The 18,103-nt window shown below is 45.1% G+C and overlaps 1 protein-coding gene across 4 annotated transcripts in view; it reads right to left on the reverse strand.

Annotated features, from left to right (window-relative positions):
- Positions 1-2,171: 2,171 nt before the first annotated feature.
- Positions 2,172-18,103, reverse strand: part of LOC147009268 (aurora/IPL1-related protein kinase 2-like) — a 32,214-nt gene continuing 16,282 nt past the window's right edge. For 3 of the 4 annotated variants that reach the window (XM_085861965.1, XM_085861964.1, XM_085861963.1), the window contains 10 exons: positions 17,383-17,432; positions 17,017-17,100; positions 16,212-16,253; positions 15,924-15,972; positions 15,285-15,356; positions 12,021-12,091; positions 11,824-11,880; positions 6,231-6,467; positions 5,534-5,659; positions 2,172-5,359 (listed from right to left, as the gene is read on the reverse strand). In XM_085861965.1, coding sequence (XP_085718091.1) covers positions 5,330-5,359; positions 5,534-5,659; positions 6,231-6,467; positions 11,824-11,880; positions 12,021-12,091; positions 15,285-15,356; positions 15,924-15,972; positions 16,212-16,253; positions 17,017-17,100; positions 17,383-17,432 — 818 coding nt within the window. In that variant the 3' untranslated portion in view covers positions 2,172-5,329. The remainder of the gene's footprint in view (positions 5,360-5,533; positions 5,660-6,230; positions 6,468-11,823; positions 11,881-12,020; positions 12,092-15,284; positions 15,357-15,923; positions 15,973-16,211; positions 16,254-17,016; positions 17,101-17,382; positions 17,433-18,103) is intronic. The other variant, XR_015052840.1, reaches the window with a different exon arrangement.

Genomic DNA, 18,103 nt, shown 5'->3' on the forward strand with positions numbered 1-18,103 from the left:
GTGGGAACAACAGGTTTATCCGGGACACAGTACAGCACAGCACAGAACAGAACCACACCGCATCAGAACATAAGCGGATCACGTGACTCGCCTTAACCACACCCCGGTGCACCCATGTATGCATACATTATCATAAACTACTGACACATCTCAGTGTGTTTTAAGGGTGTACAGGTCTTAAGGATCAGAGGTCTATATTATATGCATTCTAAAGGGTATGTTCCAATCGCAGTTTGGGGCTAAGGTGTCGCATGGGACAAGGATGTAATTGCCATCATCCATCGGGTATGTCAAAATCGAGGCCTCCACCAGACGTTGTTTTGAGCGACCGAATGCCTCAATAGAGCTCTCGGACCATACAAATTTTTCTCATTTCTCCACCAATTTGTGTAAAGGTCTTATAATCTCTGTAAAGTTTCCAAAAGTCGTCTGACTTCTCTTACGTTTTTTGGGGACGGGCCACTCTTTTCCTGATTTCACTTCGTAGGATCAGTGGGCACACCGCACTCGTTGATCACGTGACCCAGGTAAGTCACCTCTCTGTTGAAAATTTCACATGTGCTCGAGTTAAATTTCAACCCGGCTCCACTGAATCTTTCACACACCTCATATAAATTTTTGTCAGTATGTTCAAATGTGGGAGCATGGACCAACACATCATCCAAATAGACCAGGCATGCTTGCCATGGTAACCAATTGAAGACACATTCCAGATGCTAACAGCATGGCAGGGGCATTGCACAATCCAAATTACAAACTGCCAGAGGCTCTTTCCCATGGATAACGCTGTGTTCTCTCTTCCTGCTTCATCCATTTCCACCTGTCAATAAACTATCTTCAAATCCAATGTCGAAAACCATTTTGATCTTGCAGATGGCATCGAGGGTGTCATCAGTCATTGTCAGGGGATATGGGTCCTTCAGTGTCACATGATTGAGCTCAAAATAATCCACAAAGAAGCAAATAGTTCTATCCTCCTTTTTCACCAGCACAATGGGAAACACCCAAGGACGAACCGTGGGCTCGATAATTCCGGCCTTTTTAATTTGTTCTGTTTTTTTCCACAAGTTCCTCAGCCTCCTGCCTCTCAGAAAGAGGGAGTCACCGTGCTAGTTGGTGCACACGCTGAGACTCGCCGGTATGAGTTTGACGCCTGACGAGGCTCGTGCGGAGAGAGAGAGAGAGAGAGAGAGAGAGAGAGATAGAGAGAGAGAGAGAGAGAGAGAGAGAGAGAGAGAGAGAGAGAGAGAGAGAGAGAGAGAGAGAGAGAGAGAGAGAGAGAGAGAGAGAGAGAGAGAGAGAGAGAGAGAGAGAGAGAGAGAGAGAGAGAGAGAGAGAGAGAGAGAGAGAGAGAGAGAGAGAGAGAGAGAGAGAGAGAGAGAGAGAGAGAGAGAGAGAGAGAGAGATAGAGAGAGAGAGAGAGAGAGAGAGAGAGAGAGAGAGAGAGAGAGAGAGAGAGAGAGAGAAAACATCCAAGTTCTGACCCACCAAATGATGCAATGTCCTCAACCTGCTCCGATATTAGGCCCTCTTCAGAGCATGTCATCATGTCCATCACTCCCTCGGACCAATAATTTCCCCCATAATTTTGCCCTTTGCATGGCTGTGCTGGCAAGCCCGTGGATCTGCCGCCTCCAGTGACTTCCTCCACCCCACATTTTATCACTATCCATGGTCCTGATGGTCCATGGCTCGTCGGATTGGTTGAGCAACCTCACTGGTAGCATAGGTTTACCGGCGTCCATGAGGGCACGACCCACCATCAATTCCCTGGCCTCTCGCGAGGTCCACGACTCCACCAGCCTGAGCTGGTCCCCATGAAGGAGATGAAGAGGAGTTGAAGGAGATGTAAAAACAACTTGATGAGGACACCCTCCAATTTGATGAGTATCTGATATTTTCATGTATCACACTGTTCATAGAATTAATTTTGGGAGGAAAGTGACCAGACTGTTGACAGGATTCAATCTGTGGCCTGTAGATATGGTAAATTGCTTGTAAAATATCCTGAGAGTCCAAGAGTATGACAAAAGCTGGTGATTAACGTTACAGAACGAAGAACTTGGAATGGTTCTGTGGTATATCATGCTGAGTGAGTATATTTTGACTGGAGGGATACATACATTTCTGACATATTCAATGGAATCTGGAATAACAGAAAACAAACAAGATTTCATTCTTATTCTTGTGGTTTATTGCAATGTCACTCGTTGCATAAACCATTTCTTTTAAAAAAAATTAAAAAAAAGATTTCAAAAATCTTTTAAATCATTTATTGAAACAATACCAGGGGGGTTGTTGGCTTAATGGTTCGGGTGGCGGGCTTGGGATCTTAGGATCTTGAGTTCAAATCCCACTCTGCTGCTGAATTAATATCAGGTGGGGTTGACTCTGCCTGTCATCCTTCCGAGATCGGCAAAATGAGTGCCAGCTTGCTGGTATGCTGTGTCGGAGTGGCGACCCGTCCAGGATTGTGCCCAATAGCCAAGGAGATTGATTAAGCAGCACCAATGCTCTTCACAGAGTATGGTCCCGATGGATGGACGGACCAGGTGGGTTGACTCAGCCTGTCATCCTCCTGAAGTCAGCAAAATGAGTACCAGCTTACTGGGGTAATAAGCCATTTGAGTATCCTGCCTTGGAGTGGCGACCCATCCAGGACTGTACTCCACATCCAAATGAAACTGACCCGGCAGCCCCATGCTCATCGCGGCATTAAACAAAACAATCAAACAGAGAAAGTTCAAATATACAATGGTGACGACACATTACACTGCATTCTCAGAGTCAGTATCCTTCCGGTCAATACTCCCCTGGTCAGTGCTCTCCTCATTAATACTACCCTGGTAATATGAAAGATGATCTGAGGAATGGTTCATTACTTTCGTTAATGGCTTACAAAACTGAAACAGAAGAGCTCCATATCGTTAGTCCAGCAACATTTTCAACTCAGCCAATTTGGGCAACAGCAAAAGGACTTCAACCACAAAGTCATCATCAAGGTATCAACAATCAATGTGATGGTTGAAATTGCTTCTCCCTGATCAGCCTTGCAATGTGCAGCTCTGTCGCAGACAAAGTGCATCGCATAAAAAAACAGCCGTTTTTACAGCCATTTTTCCCCGACTGAGCAGGGGTTAGCTTTTCTTACGGCAATGTTTTATGGCCGGATGCCCTTCCTGATGCCGACCCTGGTCACCTCTCACGACACACAGGGATATGGTGCACCTATTCTAACTGAGACATACACCGGGACCAATACACTGGTACTCAATTCGCCAACCTCGGAAGGATGACAGGCCGAGTCAACCCCCTGGTGTTAATTCAGCAGCCAATGGGGCTTGAACTCAGGACCTTAGGATCTCAAGCCGCCACCCGAACCACTAAGCCAACACCAGTATCTCATTTAAAAAGTCCATTCTCCTGAATTAGGAAACATTTATGCCAACAACACACAATGCATACTATAAACGTAATGCAGCACAATTTACATGGAATGGCCGCTCGATTGCTACACTGCGCAACAAAATTATGACGTCACTCTTCAAAATCCATTCTTGTGGATGAATTTTGGTAGAATAAAGTACACTGCCCTAAATTAAACCTTATAAATGTGGAGGAACAGATATAATGATCAAAATGAAGATGGGGATCGTCACCCTTCAGGTCAGGGTCTAACTGGAGTGGCCTCAAAATGAATGTCACTCCGATTAGATTCCTACCAGTGGGGTCTCCACTCGGGCAACCAACCCCATCAGATGATCCACCTCATGCTCGGGTGAAGTACACAACTGCCGTGCAGACTGACCGTGCTTTTTAACCCACCGGGGATCTTTGCCTGGTCGAGGGTTAATCAATGACCATCACCGCCGCGCCTCAGCACAAAGCACTCTTTCCTGTGTGTTTTATATTTCACGGCGATGGCCCCACTTCACACAGCAGCGACAATGGCTTCATCAGCTTGAGCTGTGACCTCCTGAACCAGAACGGGAGGACAGCCAACTGAACAACAGCATGATGACTGAGAAATCTCAGGTATGAGAGGGTGGAAAAAAATCTGAAACACTGAACCCAAAATATTTACCAAACTAATTTCTACCTGTAAGAGAAAAATGGGATGAAGATCAACAGTGAACATTAAGCTTACACTTGGGAGGGTGAAGTTGGTGGGGGGGGGAGGAAATCACATTGAGGAGATAGTTCTCTGAAGACCACCAGCCTGCATCCTGGCGGCCCTCAAAGAAATATCAAGAAAAGAGCAGAAAAAGAGAAGCCGAAAGCTGAAAGAAGTTGGGATGATGATTGGAGTTCTGGCTCTGCAGTCGTGGTGTCATTCAATGAAGTCACCTGGAAAGAAAGGGAAGATTGTGAGACATTTAATAGGGGAAAGGAGAGGCCACATTGAGGAGATAGTTCTCTCATCACCACACCGGCCTGCATCAAGGCATCCCCTCAAAGAACGACAATATCTGAAAAATAACAGACAAGACAGTATCCACAAAGGAAGGTAAAAAGTTTTGATTATATCAGAGTTCAAAGTCGGTAGTACGGTAGTCGATCATCACAATCACCTGGAAAGTAAGGAAAGCTGTGAAAAGATTTTCCACCCTGAAGAAAGAACGTCACGCTGGGAGGAGTTTTCCGTTGAGAAGGGTACAGGTATGGGGCAGTTTTCAGACAGAACTTGGTTCGGGTTTGTGGTCAGATTAGGTGCCCAGACATACGTACGATTGTACTCCAGTCATCATGATCTGTTGTTCGGGGCAGAGTTCCTTCACTGGAGACTGGAATAATTTCCAGAAGGAACTTTTTCAATATTTGATGTCAACTCGGTTTGTAGTTTTGCTTTGAATTTTTGCCGTTTTCTTCCAGGTCTTCAAGACTGCTGTTCACCACCATCTCAGATCATCAAACATCCAAAACCATGACTTCATCCTTGGTGAGTCGGCTAGACATTCGCAGGGACAAAACGCCAAAAGAAGATATGGTAAGATACGGTGAAACGCGGAAATATTATGCGGAAACACAACACGTGAACTAAAAGATAGAGAGACACGACAGATCCGGTCTGAAAACAGAGCTTTGAGAAACTGAAAAGAAACACCGCACGATCAAAGTCTAACTCGCTCAAACCCAGAACCGGAAGTTCATGTTTATTTTGTCCAACACTTGCCCTGCTGTCCGTCCCATTATCAGTAAACGCTCTCTTATCACCTTGCTCTTCCATGAAGCTCCATCTTACGGAGAAACTGCACAAATGGAGGATATTAAAAAGAGTAGAAAAAAAAAAAAAGAAGGCTCCTCACCGTCAAAATTACAAAGAGGGACATCATCTGTACCACTTGGGGTTTGAAATCTCCTGCAAAACAATGTGTTGGAATCAAATATAACCACGATCAGGAAACACCTCCACCAGTGAGTAATAACATTTTTGGCCTCACAATAACAGGTGAGCAACCCCCAGCACGTGTGAACAAACATGTTCATGCAAATAAAATACTTCAGTTGGAAAACGGAATCAAAGCCCCCACACCTCCATAGTGGGCCTTTTCATGGGATCCGCATGAAGCATCCTTGCCAGAAGAGAAATCAATAGTTGACTTGCACATCGCGGCGGATTGTACAGCACTGCATTGAAGATCGTGAAGTCATCTGATGTCTGTGAAGACGCAAAACGGATGTATTTGTGACAAAATCTGGACCCGTCATCACAATCGGATACTTACATTTACATGACAAGCACATTCCAAACAAGCACTCCCTGATGCAATAACCAAGACTTGACTCTAAACGAACAAAATATATTTTGATTCATCAAATAAATGATGGTGTGCAATAATACAGAAGTTTTCGTCGTGAGCCCAAAAAAAACAAATCCTCTCAACTCAACCACTGGAGATCAAGTCGATGGGTTTATTCGATAAATTTGTGACAATTCAAATTTTTAGCAGTCAAAACGAAACGTAACAAACATGGTTTACAAAAGAGAATACAAGTGATTGATGAAACATGTTGTAGAAAATAGATCACGCGTCCAAACCGGAATATCTAGCGGAACCTCTTTGCGCACCCTGACACTCTCAGCTAGCGCCGTCAATCCCCATGTGCAGATTCTGTTTTCAAAATAACAATTACAGAGAGCGGTCATGTTCGAAAAAGCAACTCTGCACAAAATGATGATGACACGTCTTTGTGATAATGATCATGACATCATTATAAACAACACTCACTCTCATGATGTTAAATGCAGAAAATTCCGGTCCAACAAGTAATTTTGTGAACAGGATGCCAAGTGCCCACACATCAACCGGGGGACCTTCGTGGCTACTCTCGAAGAAGATCTCCGGTGCTATGTAGTCATGTGATCCATGGCAGTCATCAAATTTTTCACCTTGCGTGAAAACGCAAGCAAGGCCAAAGCCGACAACCTTCACGTGCCACAGGTCGTTGCAAATTATGCTGTCAAGCTGGGGAATAAACAGAAATCAAAATGTTTTTTTTTTAAAAAACATTGAATATGTTAAAAAGAAAGATTCAAATTTGAATGAGAAGGGCAGACAGGAAAAGAAAAAAAAAAAAAACAATTCCAGGAACAGAAAAGTTAAAAAAAAAAAAAAAAACATCCTCTACTGATGTCAAGATTTTATACAATAATAGGACGAACTTGAAGTGAGAGTTGATTACGAAGAGAACGAATGATAGAGTCGCAGTAAGTGAGACTTTGTTTAGCTGGAGGAAAGGACAAGGAGGCGACAAGATGTAGAGGTGTGATGGGAAAGAGAAAATATCTGGAGATGTACCAATCCAGGTAAACAACAACACCGTGTTGGTGTATTATATCACGAGAGATGAAGGAGGGAATTAATGGAGTGGTTTCTGTGTGGATGGATATTTGGGATGGAAGAATAGTTAGGAATGTATACGAGGCTCCTGGTGCAAAGGAAGAAAGGTGATTAAAGAGTTCCAAAAGGCACGTGGGAAGGGAAGAGTATCGATTGTGGGCGATTTTAATTTGCCAGGAATTGATTGGGTTCAGGAACAAGGAAAGGGAAGATGAAGAATTTCTCAATGCAGTCAAGGATTGGTTATTCATCCAGTTTGTACATAACCACACGAGGAGTGTTAGATCTCTCATTTGTAATAATAATAATAATAATAATAATAATAACAGCTTGTGACAGCACTTGATGAAAAAAATCATTTCAACAAAAAAAAAAGAGATAGCTCCAGCTAACTATACCGCTGAGGTTGTTTGCATTGATCACATACTACCGAAGAGGACTTGACTGAATCGGGAATTGATTATTTGATAATTTGTTTCGTTGCCCAATTTGATTGAAACTTGATACTGCACACCGCAGGAGAATTGTGAGGAAGGTAGCCCTAAAATTTTTGCACTATCGTGTTCCGTTTTGGCTGTATTTCAGGAATATACATACATACATACATACATACATACAAGATGAGAGTTTTAGTAATATATAGATAGATAGATAGTAATAACATAATAACAAATTGCTCAAATTTGTAATTATGTCATTACTAATGAGTAACAACTCAAATATGGTGGAAAAGATTGAGGAAGAACAGCATTCATGGACAGGTGGTCATTGCATAGCACGTGCAAGTGGATTATGTGAAGACGAGTTTGAGATTGAAGAATGAGGCTTCCAGATGTGAGGAAGGCAAATTTTGAGAGTACGAGGAGAGAGAGGTACCATAAATTGCGATACACTAACAGGAGGGCAATCAGTACCAGAAAAATGGGTACCTTCAAGGATAAAATGTTCAAGATGTTCACAATGCCGTCGCGAATACAGATATAACTGGAAGTGCACTCGGTAGACCGCATACCTCCACCACGTAATGCCTGATCCACGAGAACATATCCGGCCCAATGCATTTTTGAAATATCATGCTACATATCGTTTTTGGCATAATCTCTCAATGGTGAAGAATCACTTTAAAAAGAAATAATTTTTTTTATTCGGGACTCGGATCCGGATCTTCACCAAAATCTAATCGGTTTGTCATCCTCACACACCCAACCTACCCACCAAATTTCATCCGGATCGAATCCACAACTTTGAGATATTCTGCTCGAAACAGACAGACAGACAGAGAGGGGTGAAAACATAACATCCTTCACCTTCAGTGGCGGAGGTAAGAATAGGATCACTGGACCCGAAGCTTATCTGGGCCCTGGCCTAATGTTGCAACCCAAATTTGGTCGCATTCTGACTGGTGGATCTGGAGAGGAAGGTTTTTGAAGGAATTTATGCAATTTTCCCAAACATTTACGAAGTACGCCAGTTTGACACGTTTCCGGTCATGTGATCGGCATGACTTCCACAATTTAAGGAACATCCCTACCCTGGCCCAGGTTTCAAGCCAAATTTGGTCACATCCTGACGAGTTGGTCGAGAGAAGATTTTGGAAAGAATTTGTACGACCACCATTTTGACACACTTCTGGTCAAGTGATCAGTATGGCGGAGGGCAGAGGAGCTCCTTGTGAGCCAACGGCCATCCGTATCTGGTGCTCATCTGTGCCTGTGGACATCCTCCTGCAGTTGGGTTACTTTTGTTTTTGATTTTTTTTCGAGGTTGGTGGCAGGATTTGCATTCCGGCCACCGTAAAACACTTCATTCTGCAAAACATGCAAAAAAATGCACAGAAAACCGATAACCCACTTCGTTGGAGAACCTCCTGTGCTGCTGCCCTTCTAAGACATCGGTATTGCAGCACACTCTGAGGTTCGGAGACCGGATAGTGGCGAGATCATGGCGGGTGGATGCATCTACTATTAGTCTGGTCGCTCTGATGGCAACAATGCCCAAGGAGATGCTGTCGCTGTGTCCAAAAAGCTGACTCCAATGATAATTGAGGTAACACTAGTCAAGGAGCGTATGATGAGATAAAGGATTGGTCACTCCTTGGGTGTCGTTTCCCTGGTCTCTGCATATTCTCCGACTGGGGTGAGTGATCTCACCGTGAGGGATGCATTATATGCTGCACTCGAGTCTGTGGTTCATCAGTGCCCCATGAAAGATACACTTCTCGTCTTGGGGGATTTAAATGCATCGACTGGAACTGATAAGGATGGATACGAGACAGGTGTTGGTCCCCATGGGTCTGGAAAGGTGAATCAGAAGAGCACAAAGTTCCTTGGCTTTGCAAGAAATCGTGGACTGAGGGTGGCTGGTTCATGGTTTCAGCACCCACAGGTTCATCGCTGGACTAGGTATTCCAATACTGGTGGTGTGGCAAAGGAGATTGACCACGTGCTCGTTGGACGCTGGAGGATGATCAAGAACTGCAGGGTCTACCGTAGTGCCCAGTTCCTCAATCGCAACCACAGGCTTGTACCAACTCTGAAGTTGCAGCTTAAATCTGGGAGAATGGTACCATCTCAGCCTACGCTGGATGTTGGCAAGGTCAAGGATGAGAGGGTACCTGAGGAGTTTTTGATAACAGGGTGAGTGGGGCTTTGGGGGAGGGGCGGTGCGGGTGCTCTGGGAAATCCTGAAAAATTGTGGAGTGCCTTCAAGACCACCATCCTTGATGTTGCCAGTGGAAGTCTTGGAACTCACCGTAGGGTGAAGAATTTTGTCACTCAAGGGACACTGGTTACCAATGATCAGTCATAGGGCCAGGCTTAATGGCAGAGCTCAGCTATTCAGGGAGTTGAGATGTAAAACTGCACATGTGCTGAGGGAGGACACGTGTGCTGAGGACAAGGAGGCCTATGTGCGAGGAATCTGGGAAGGGGGTAGAGCATCACCTGTGGTCAAGTAATTCTCGTCATGCCTACAGGGCAATTTGCGCATTGTGTTTCTCCAAGCCCATCCCTCGGTGTACTGCAGTTTCAACGGAGGGTGGTGGTTTCTTGACAGAGCAGTCCGAAGGGAAGGCCCGCTGGGCCGGTTACTTTGAGCGGCTCAACCAGGCTGACCCACCAGTTGTTGAGTTGGATGCTAGGGGTGTTACTATCCCGATTGCTGACCCTGCAATCAACTGTGGTCCTCCTTCATTTGTAGAAGCACAGGCTACGACGAAACGGCTGAAATGGGTAAAGCGCCTGGGAGCTGTGGCATCGATGCTGAACTTCTCAAGGCTGGTGGAAATGCTGTACTCATGTCCTTACATGCAGTTTTGTGTGCTGCCTGGAAGACAGGCATGATCCCAAATGACTGGAAGAGGGGTCTTGTTATCCCTCTCTGGAAAGGGAAGGGTGATCTCCAGGACTGCATCAACTACCGAGGAGTGACACTGCTCTCAGTGCCGGGCAAGGACTTTGCTCGGATAATTCTTGATAGGGTTCGCCACCATCTGCTTGAGCACCAGCGGCCAGAGCAGTCAGGCTTTACACCAAAGAGGTCAACGATTGACCGTATCCTTGCACTTCGTGTCCTCACCGAACGCAGACGAGAGTTTCGGCAGGGGCTGCTTGCAGCCTATGTTGATCTCTGCAAAGTGTTCAATTCTGTGAATCGGGATGCCCTGGAGGATTCTCGGTGTTCGTGGTGTCCCATTGAAACTGATCGATCTGATGTCTGAACTGTACTCTGGTACTGAGAGTGCTGTGAGACGTGGTGGTACCATCTCCGACTTATTTCCAGTTGTTACTGGAGTTCGTTACCCACAATTTTCATCACTTGTATGGACTGGATTCTGGGGAGATTGTCGGAGAGATCAAGCTGCGGTGCATCATTTGGGAATGTCAAGATGTCTGACCTTTATTTCATCGATGATGCAGTCATGTTTGCGGAGATTTTGGATATCCTTTTGGGGGCCCTCGAGGTGCTGAATGAGGAATCGGAGCCACTGGAGTTATGGTTTTCCTGGGTCGAAACTAAGATCCAGGCTTTCAATGACATCTTGGATGCTGCTATCCTGTCTGTACCTGTTTGTGGTGAGAATGTTGAGGCCACAGAGAAGATTCATTCACCTTGGCAGTGATATTCATGCCCACGCTCGCTGTGAACCAGTGGTCAATAGACGTCTGGGTCGGGCCTGGGGAGTCATGGATTCACTGGATCATGGGGTGTGGCACTATCGGTATCTGTGCAGGAGGATGAAAGTCTTCAGGTCCTAGGTGCTTCCAGTCTTGCTCTAAGGATGTGAGACTTGGACTCTGCCAAAGGATCTGAGATGGAGACTCAATTCCTTTGGTACCGGGTCTCTTCGGAGAATACTTGGCTATCGCTGGTCGGACTTTGTGTTCAACGAGCAGTTGCTGAGAGAGACTCAAATGAGATTTGTTTCCTGCATAGTCCGTGAGCATCAACTGCGGCTGTATGGACATGTGCCTCGTTTTCCTGACGCTGATCCTGCTCACCAGATTCTCCCAGCGAGGGAGCCTCGTGAGTGGAGGAGGCCAATGGGCCGACCACGTGCCTCGTGGTTGCAGCAGGTTGATCAGCATCTCAAGGAGATGTGGATGGGCCAGGCATCTGCCTGGAGGATGGCCAGACGGAGGCCCTGGAGTACCGGCAGAAAGTGGATGCAGCGACGCGCTGCTCCGGCACATGCTCCCTGTCTGTAATTTAAGATCAAGACCCTAGGATCCCAAGCTGCCACCCTAACGACTGAGCCAACACCAGGCTCCTTGGAGGTCTCATTAAGTGTAACAACAATAAAAAGGGTGGATAAGTGACAGCCACCACACCCCCTTCATTCATAACCATAATACAATTTTGTTGTTTCCTGTCCCCTCAACTTCCCAACCCCACTCTTCCTTGCTGTTCTGCACAAAAAAAATGGTCTCCATTGCAGTGTTACACAGAATGTGTCAGGGTCTACATTTGCCTGGTTGGTTACCTTGATATTCCGATGAAAAACGTTCTTGCTGTGCATGTACGCAAAAGCAGAAGCAATCTGGAAGGAGGAGATAAAATATTAAAACATGGAGACAGATTGTGATTGTGAAGATTTTACAATTTTGAAATTCAATGATTTCTGTCATATTTCAAAACACATCATCATCACAGCTGAGGTTGAAAGCACTTTCAGCTCACCTGCTTCATCATAACTGATGCTTCATTTGGAGAAAATTTCTTCTGCAAATCAAGTCGGTGAGTGAGTGTATCTGCACACATCGAACAGAAACAAACAAAGGCAAAGCAATGAGATTATTAGTTTCTAAGAAAACATGAGTAGAGGAATGATAAAGTGGAAGAGCGAGTGGAGGAAACGATAAAGGAAACAACAAAGATAAATCTTCTTCTTCTTCTTCTTTCGGCTGCTCCTGTTAGGGGTCGCCACAGCGAATCATCCGTATGATCCGCATAGTGATTTGGCACATGTTTTACGCCGGATGCCCTGCCTGACGCAACCCTGGTCGCCTCTTATGACACAGGGATATGGTACACCAATTTTAACCGGGGTATACACCGGCCCAGTACACTGGTACTCATTTCGCCTACCTTGGAAGGATGACAGGCTGAGTCAACCCCCTGGTGTATTAATTCAGTGGTCCAACGGGGCTTGAACTCAGGACCTTTTGGATCCCAAGCCGCTGCCCTAACCACTGCGCCAACACCAGGCTCGAAACAACAAAGATAAATATTGCTTGCTAAATCGAAGGTCATGGAAAAGCATGGTGACAAAGGGCCACAGTTGGACATAAGAAGGGAGCAAATGAACAGGAAGAGGGGAAAGGGGAGAGAGAGAGAGAGAGGGAGAGAGAGAGAGAGAGGGAGAGAGAGGAAGCACAGGTATAGGAAACTCGAAGTGAGTAGGTAGAGTGAAAAGAGGGTTAATGGAGATTGAAAAAAAAATCAGAGGAAAGGATGGAGGATGACCCAAGATGGTTGTGCACCACCTGCTTGAGCTCTTGGAGGGAGTGTGATTGAATAGTTTCTGGAGAGCAGTTGCGCAAATTGGAGAAAATACTGAATTTAGCCGGAATCGAAAGCCATCCCGTGTGTACTGAATTCCGTCGCTGAATGCAGGAAAAGTCATGTTGTGTTTGTGGGGTAGATGGAGGAATTTCATGGGAAAGATAGAATTCTATCGAGTTGCTTGGTCCGTAGATGCGGAAACATCTCGATGTAATAAAACAAGTCGGGAAACTGTGAGCTTCAGTGTTACGTGTCACCACTAACAACTGAGCTGCACGTCCAAGCAGGCAGAAATACCACGCCCCTGGAGTGGATGATGAATTGGCGTGGTATCACAGAGAAGAGGAGGGAGTGAGGATCGCAGTCAGAGTGTCTCGTGTTGGGTGACAAGAAGGCAGGGAGTTAGGGTCGGAGCGGGACAGAAGCGAGAGCGGAAGGATGACAGTTGAAAGAGAAGGAAATTACGGCTGGCTTCCCCGTGACATGGTGAAGAAGACTGCACGATTCTTGTGTTTGTGATGAGGCGAATTGGCTCGCGTGGTGGAGCAAGACGCTGGCCATTGACTGTTGGCTGGATCGTGTGAGACCAGCCTCGAAGCCTCATGTTGTGCCATTGGGGAAAGAGACGCTGCAATTTTGCAGGGCAGCAGCGGCGGCATGTGTGATTTTCTAAAGAAGTTGCACGGCAGCTTCTGAGCCCTGGTGTTGCGTATCACCGCCCGAGTTGCCTCCTGTATGTTTGCCCACCCAGAGAGCAGCTGTGCGCCATTTTGGGTGCATTTTCTAACGCAGCGCCAAAGCGGTTTGGTGACCTTCAAGCTTCCGAAACTCATCCCTGGGCACACACATAAGTGCCGGGATAAAGGAGGGATTTTTCTTTATTTTATCTGTCCCCTGTTTGTATCAAAGTCTGTGTGGAGGCTCCTCAAAATTAGATTGAGTTTTCCCTCACGTTCCATTTCATTATTATCCCATTTTGAATTATTACCACTGTAAATATTTGATCTATTTTCATTAAACCCCCCATATAGATTTAAGTTGCTTGTGTTGTCTATTTGTTGTGGGTTCAAGAGTAAAACTCCTGTGCTGTGCTGTGCGCTTCCGTCTGCTCCATCCTTTCCTTCCCACACAAGCCATAATCTCAGAGACTCTCGGCTGTAAGCCTCCAAGGGAAATCGTTTGGCTATCCGTTCAGGTCGGTGCTGACCCCCTGGACACGACAGTACTGAAAATATCATCTTTGGATGGAATTCAAAGGGTAGAAAATGTGTCTATTCTTGATATCACAGAGTTTGATACTTCTAAACTGCGTATACCTGCAACGATAAACATATGACCACGAGGATGCGCATCGGATCCCATCTCCCTCGTAGTCCATGGCCAATGGCTCGTGACCACTGAGCTGCATATATAACTGGAGCGAACCCTGCTATAGTATTGAATCGGTGGTGAGTGACCCCAGCGACCAGCCATCTTGGAATGCCCTGGAGCCTGGTCAGCCTCACTGGTTTCAGAGCAAATTTGCTGCTCTGCTGTGCTTTCGGCTGCAATAACAGGCATTCCCACGAATTGAAAGTGACCAAGAGCATCACTTTTCACAATTAAGGGAACTTTATTTTACATCAAATAAGATTGTCATGTGTTTTTCGATATTATTGTTATCGTTTCAGTCTCGGCAATGAAGTTTCAACTCCAAAGTTTTTGCCTGATCAAAGTTGCTGATTCGGTTTATGTTTTTGCTGAGGTGTTTAATTTATCCTGTGAACGTATATTGTGAGAATCACCAGTAAAGTGCTACACAGTGAGATCGAGCAACGGCACCTCGGGTTGATGCCGTCTGCGAGCACAATTGTTATTTAAACCTTTCGCCCCTCCCCCACCGCCCCACGTTCATTGTATTTCATCGAGGTCCTGAAAATCAATTAATCCCACACTGAAACCAACTCAACTTGACACCTTTGACTTACCAAAATAAGACTCAGTTTTGTCACTCACCTTCATGTCGCTCGATTAAAAGGCTCCAATGGAAAACCAACCAAAAGAGGAAATACAGAAACAAATGTGAATCAATCTCAACAGAACCCGATAAAATCCAGCGCTTATCACAGTCTCAGCTATGCCTTAACCTCTCGCGTTCCAGCGAGGGAAGCGTCTTCCAAAATTACAGCTGATTGGCCTCGGAAGCGTGTGCTCCAGGTTCGCTCCAGTTATATATTATACAGCTCAGTGGTCACGACTCGTTGGGGAGCAACGTCGCGCATCTTGTTCAGTCGGCCAGATTCTCATTTTATGTGACACTGCATCAACCTCAAAAGTCCCAACAATCAGCACATCATAATTCATGGTTTCCAATTACTAAATGATTTATCTGCTCAAGTGAAAATGAACTTGATGGACACAAACAGACGATTTTCAGCAAAATGACTTCAGAAACCTCACCTCCGGGCACAAACTCCATGACGAGGACCACTCGCTTACAGAGCTCATCTTGATGTACCTCAATCAACTTCACTGTGGGGGAACAAGACGGTGGAGCACAAGTTCAGTTGGCAGAAGAAGCTCAACAAAAGTCAAACACTTTTAAACAACATGATGAACATGAAAATTTTGTGTGACCCTTCCAATGCCAAGTAATCAACTGTGTGACAAGTTAGTGTTTTACACGCAGGGTGATTCAATGTGTGCGCTGTCCCTCGAATGGACGATAAACCGGCATCACATCTGATGACATTAGTTGGAGTTCATTAAGGATCCCACAGTGTCCTTCATGAAGAGTAAGCGAGCTATCACCGGCACCCTGTTCAAATTACAAATTGCTTCCTTATGTACTGCTGGGAAGGCAATGGCAAACCACCCAGTATGACATTTGCTTGGGAAGCTGCCTCTGCAGCACCAACGTTCTGTGACAGAGTATGAAGAGATGGATCCCAAAGTGCTTGCAAACTTCAACGATGTTTTGATCGAGTTCAAGAAAAATCGTCGATAGTTGAGTGATACATGATAAATTCATCCACAGAAACACAACTTGTAAGTTACTTTGTTCATATTGCGATCGGATCGAGTGAAACCCACAATTACCAATGCTTTGATGATCAAGTCTCTTCATCATTTCGGCTTCTTGAAAGAGCTACAAAAGAAGAAAAAAAGCAGAAAATAAAAACTTGTACAAGTTCATAAGATAACCTGTTTAAAGGTTAACGTACCCCAAAGCTGTGACCACAAAGTAGTAACTCATACAGATGGACTGACTCACAGCATCGGGGCCACGAGACAAAGACCTATCACGGACAAAAGACTCAGCTAGGTAAATTAAACCGTTGGTTCAACAGGTAAAACACAGTTATCTCCACATTCACACAAACTTACGATTTCTGACTCCTCCAAATACAGACCCTTCTTCAAAACCACCTGAAAGAGAAAATAAAAGCTCATATTATAACATCTTAGCAACAATGAGGAGAAACAATTAAAATGTGAGATATTGGAGTATCGTCATATACAACGATTACATCGACAGGGAGGTTTAATTAAAATTTGAGAACCCTGAATACAACTTGTGGCAGCTTTTGAAATAATCCTCAATTTTCATCCGATCGAGTTGGAATTTGAAGAGGATTTGAAAATCAGGTCACTGAATTTGGCATCGATTATTTTTTAAGGTCAAATTTTATTCAGGGATGTGGCAAGCATCGTGCTGTGCACGGCATCTTTCATATTTGTTTGTCTGTGAGCAGGATATCTCAAAAAGTTATGGACGGATTTGGACTAAATTTGGTGGACAAGTGTTTGACAAGGACTAATTGATTCAATTTTGGTGAAGATCCAAATCCTGATCCAGACACGAGAATTTTTTAATTGTTCAAGTGGTTCTTCACCATAGAGAGACGGAGCCAAAAACGAAATATGGCGTGATATTTCAAAATGTTGTGGCCGAATTCTGACAAAACTTGGTGGATGAGTTGGTGAGGTGGATGACTTGGTGGATGAGTTTCTGACAAAACTTGGTGGATTTACACAGAAATAAAGGAGACAAATTCAGATGCAGGAGAAGTTCTTCATTTCTATTCTCCACGCCTCCCTCCACTGTGATTTATCTAGCTCTTCCACGAGCTGTTCCAGCTCCCACTGGTCCAGTAAAAAGGAAGACAGGAAGTATACCGCACGCTTGTACCTCCATTTCAGAGTGGATGTTCTTCGCTTTGTAAACTGTTCCAAAGCCTTTTCCAATTTTGGAGATCACCTCCCAGTCCCTGATCTGATAAAGGCAGAAAAAGAGCTTCGCAACAATGCGTATGGAATACAAGAGAAATAACACAGCTGTGATTAAATGATTACATCACATCAACTCAATAATCATCATGGTGTCAATCAATAATAACTACAGCAAAGTAAAATAAGTTAAAGAAGATGGGAACATTATCTTCCATGTTGTGACAAATTTGTGTTTGAATTTGTGATTTGAGAAAGCTTGACATCGATTTAAGTGGCCTCATAATACTTTGACACACCGCTGGAGGTAATCCGATGTCTTGCTTACCTGGGCATGTTCCTCAAATTCCTCATCCAAGGTGAACTTCATGACAGCATCTTCAAAAACAAGGCAAAAATCAACATAAAACAGATATTGTGACAGAAAAAGATCAGTGGACGGAATACCACTGTGTGTGTTGGACGTCAGTTTCATATTGTTACGGCTGTGGAAATTTGCAATACACCATAAAAGTCCTCAGATCAGTTATGACGCTAAGTTGATGTGCAGATAGGTCCCCACCGTTGTTGAAAGGGATTTTTCTTCGTGTTTCACAGGGCTGCGACCCTTTGAGATAGCCGTTTTTCTTTTTCTATCGTTATTTTGAACCACACAACAACCACCGCCATCTTCGCCACTACGTCCGCTTCCCGAACGGCAAACAAAGGCGCCAAGGAAGGAACTGCGAGGACGCGCGGGTTTTCCCGCCTATTTTCCCCGTGCTTGGTGTGAAGGGAAGGGGGCAGGGCAGCTCGTGTCCGATTGGTGGATGCACGGCGTGAGGCGGTCGGAGAGAGGGAACGCCCCTTTTCGGGAAGCTTCTCGAAGGGAGGCGGAGCCGAAAACGGGGTGGGCCGAAGGGCGGAGCCCCATGCTATAAAGGGTGGACCGCACATGGAGCTCTCTCTCTTCTGGTTCTTCTTGGTTGAACGCTTCGTCTTGGTTCATGAGCTCTTGTTGCTTCAGCTCCCTTCTTCGTCTTGGTCCATGAGCTCTCGTTGCTTGAGCT

Source organism: Eptatretus burgeri, chromosome 17 (genome assembly GCF_056783735.1).
Source record: "Eptatretus burgeri isolate ZD-2024b chromosome 17, Ebu_testis_v1, whole genome shotgun sequence".
NCBI classification, from domain to species: domain Eukaryota; kingdom Metazoa; phylum Chordata; class Myxini; order Myxiniformes; family Myxinidae; genus Eptatretus; species Eptatretus burgeri.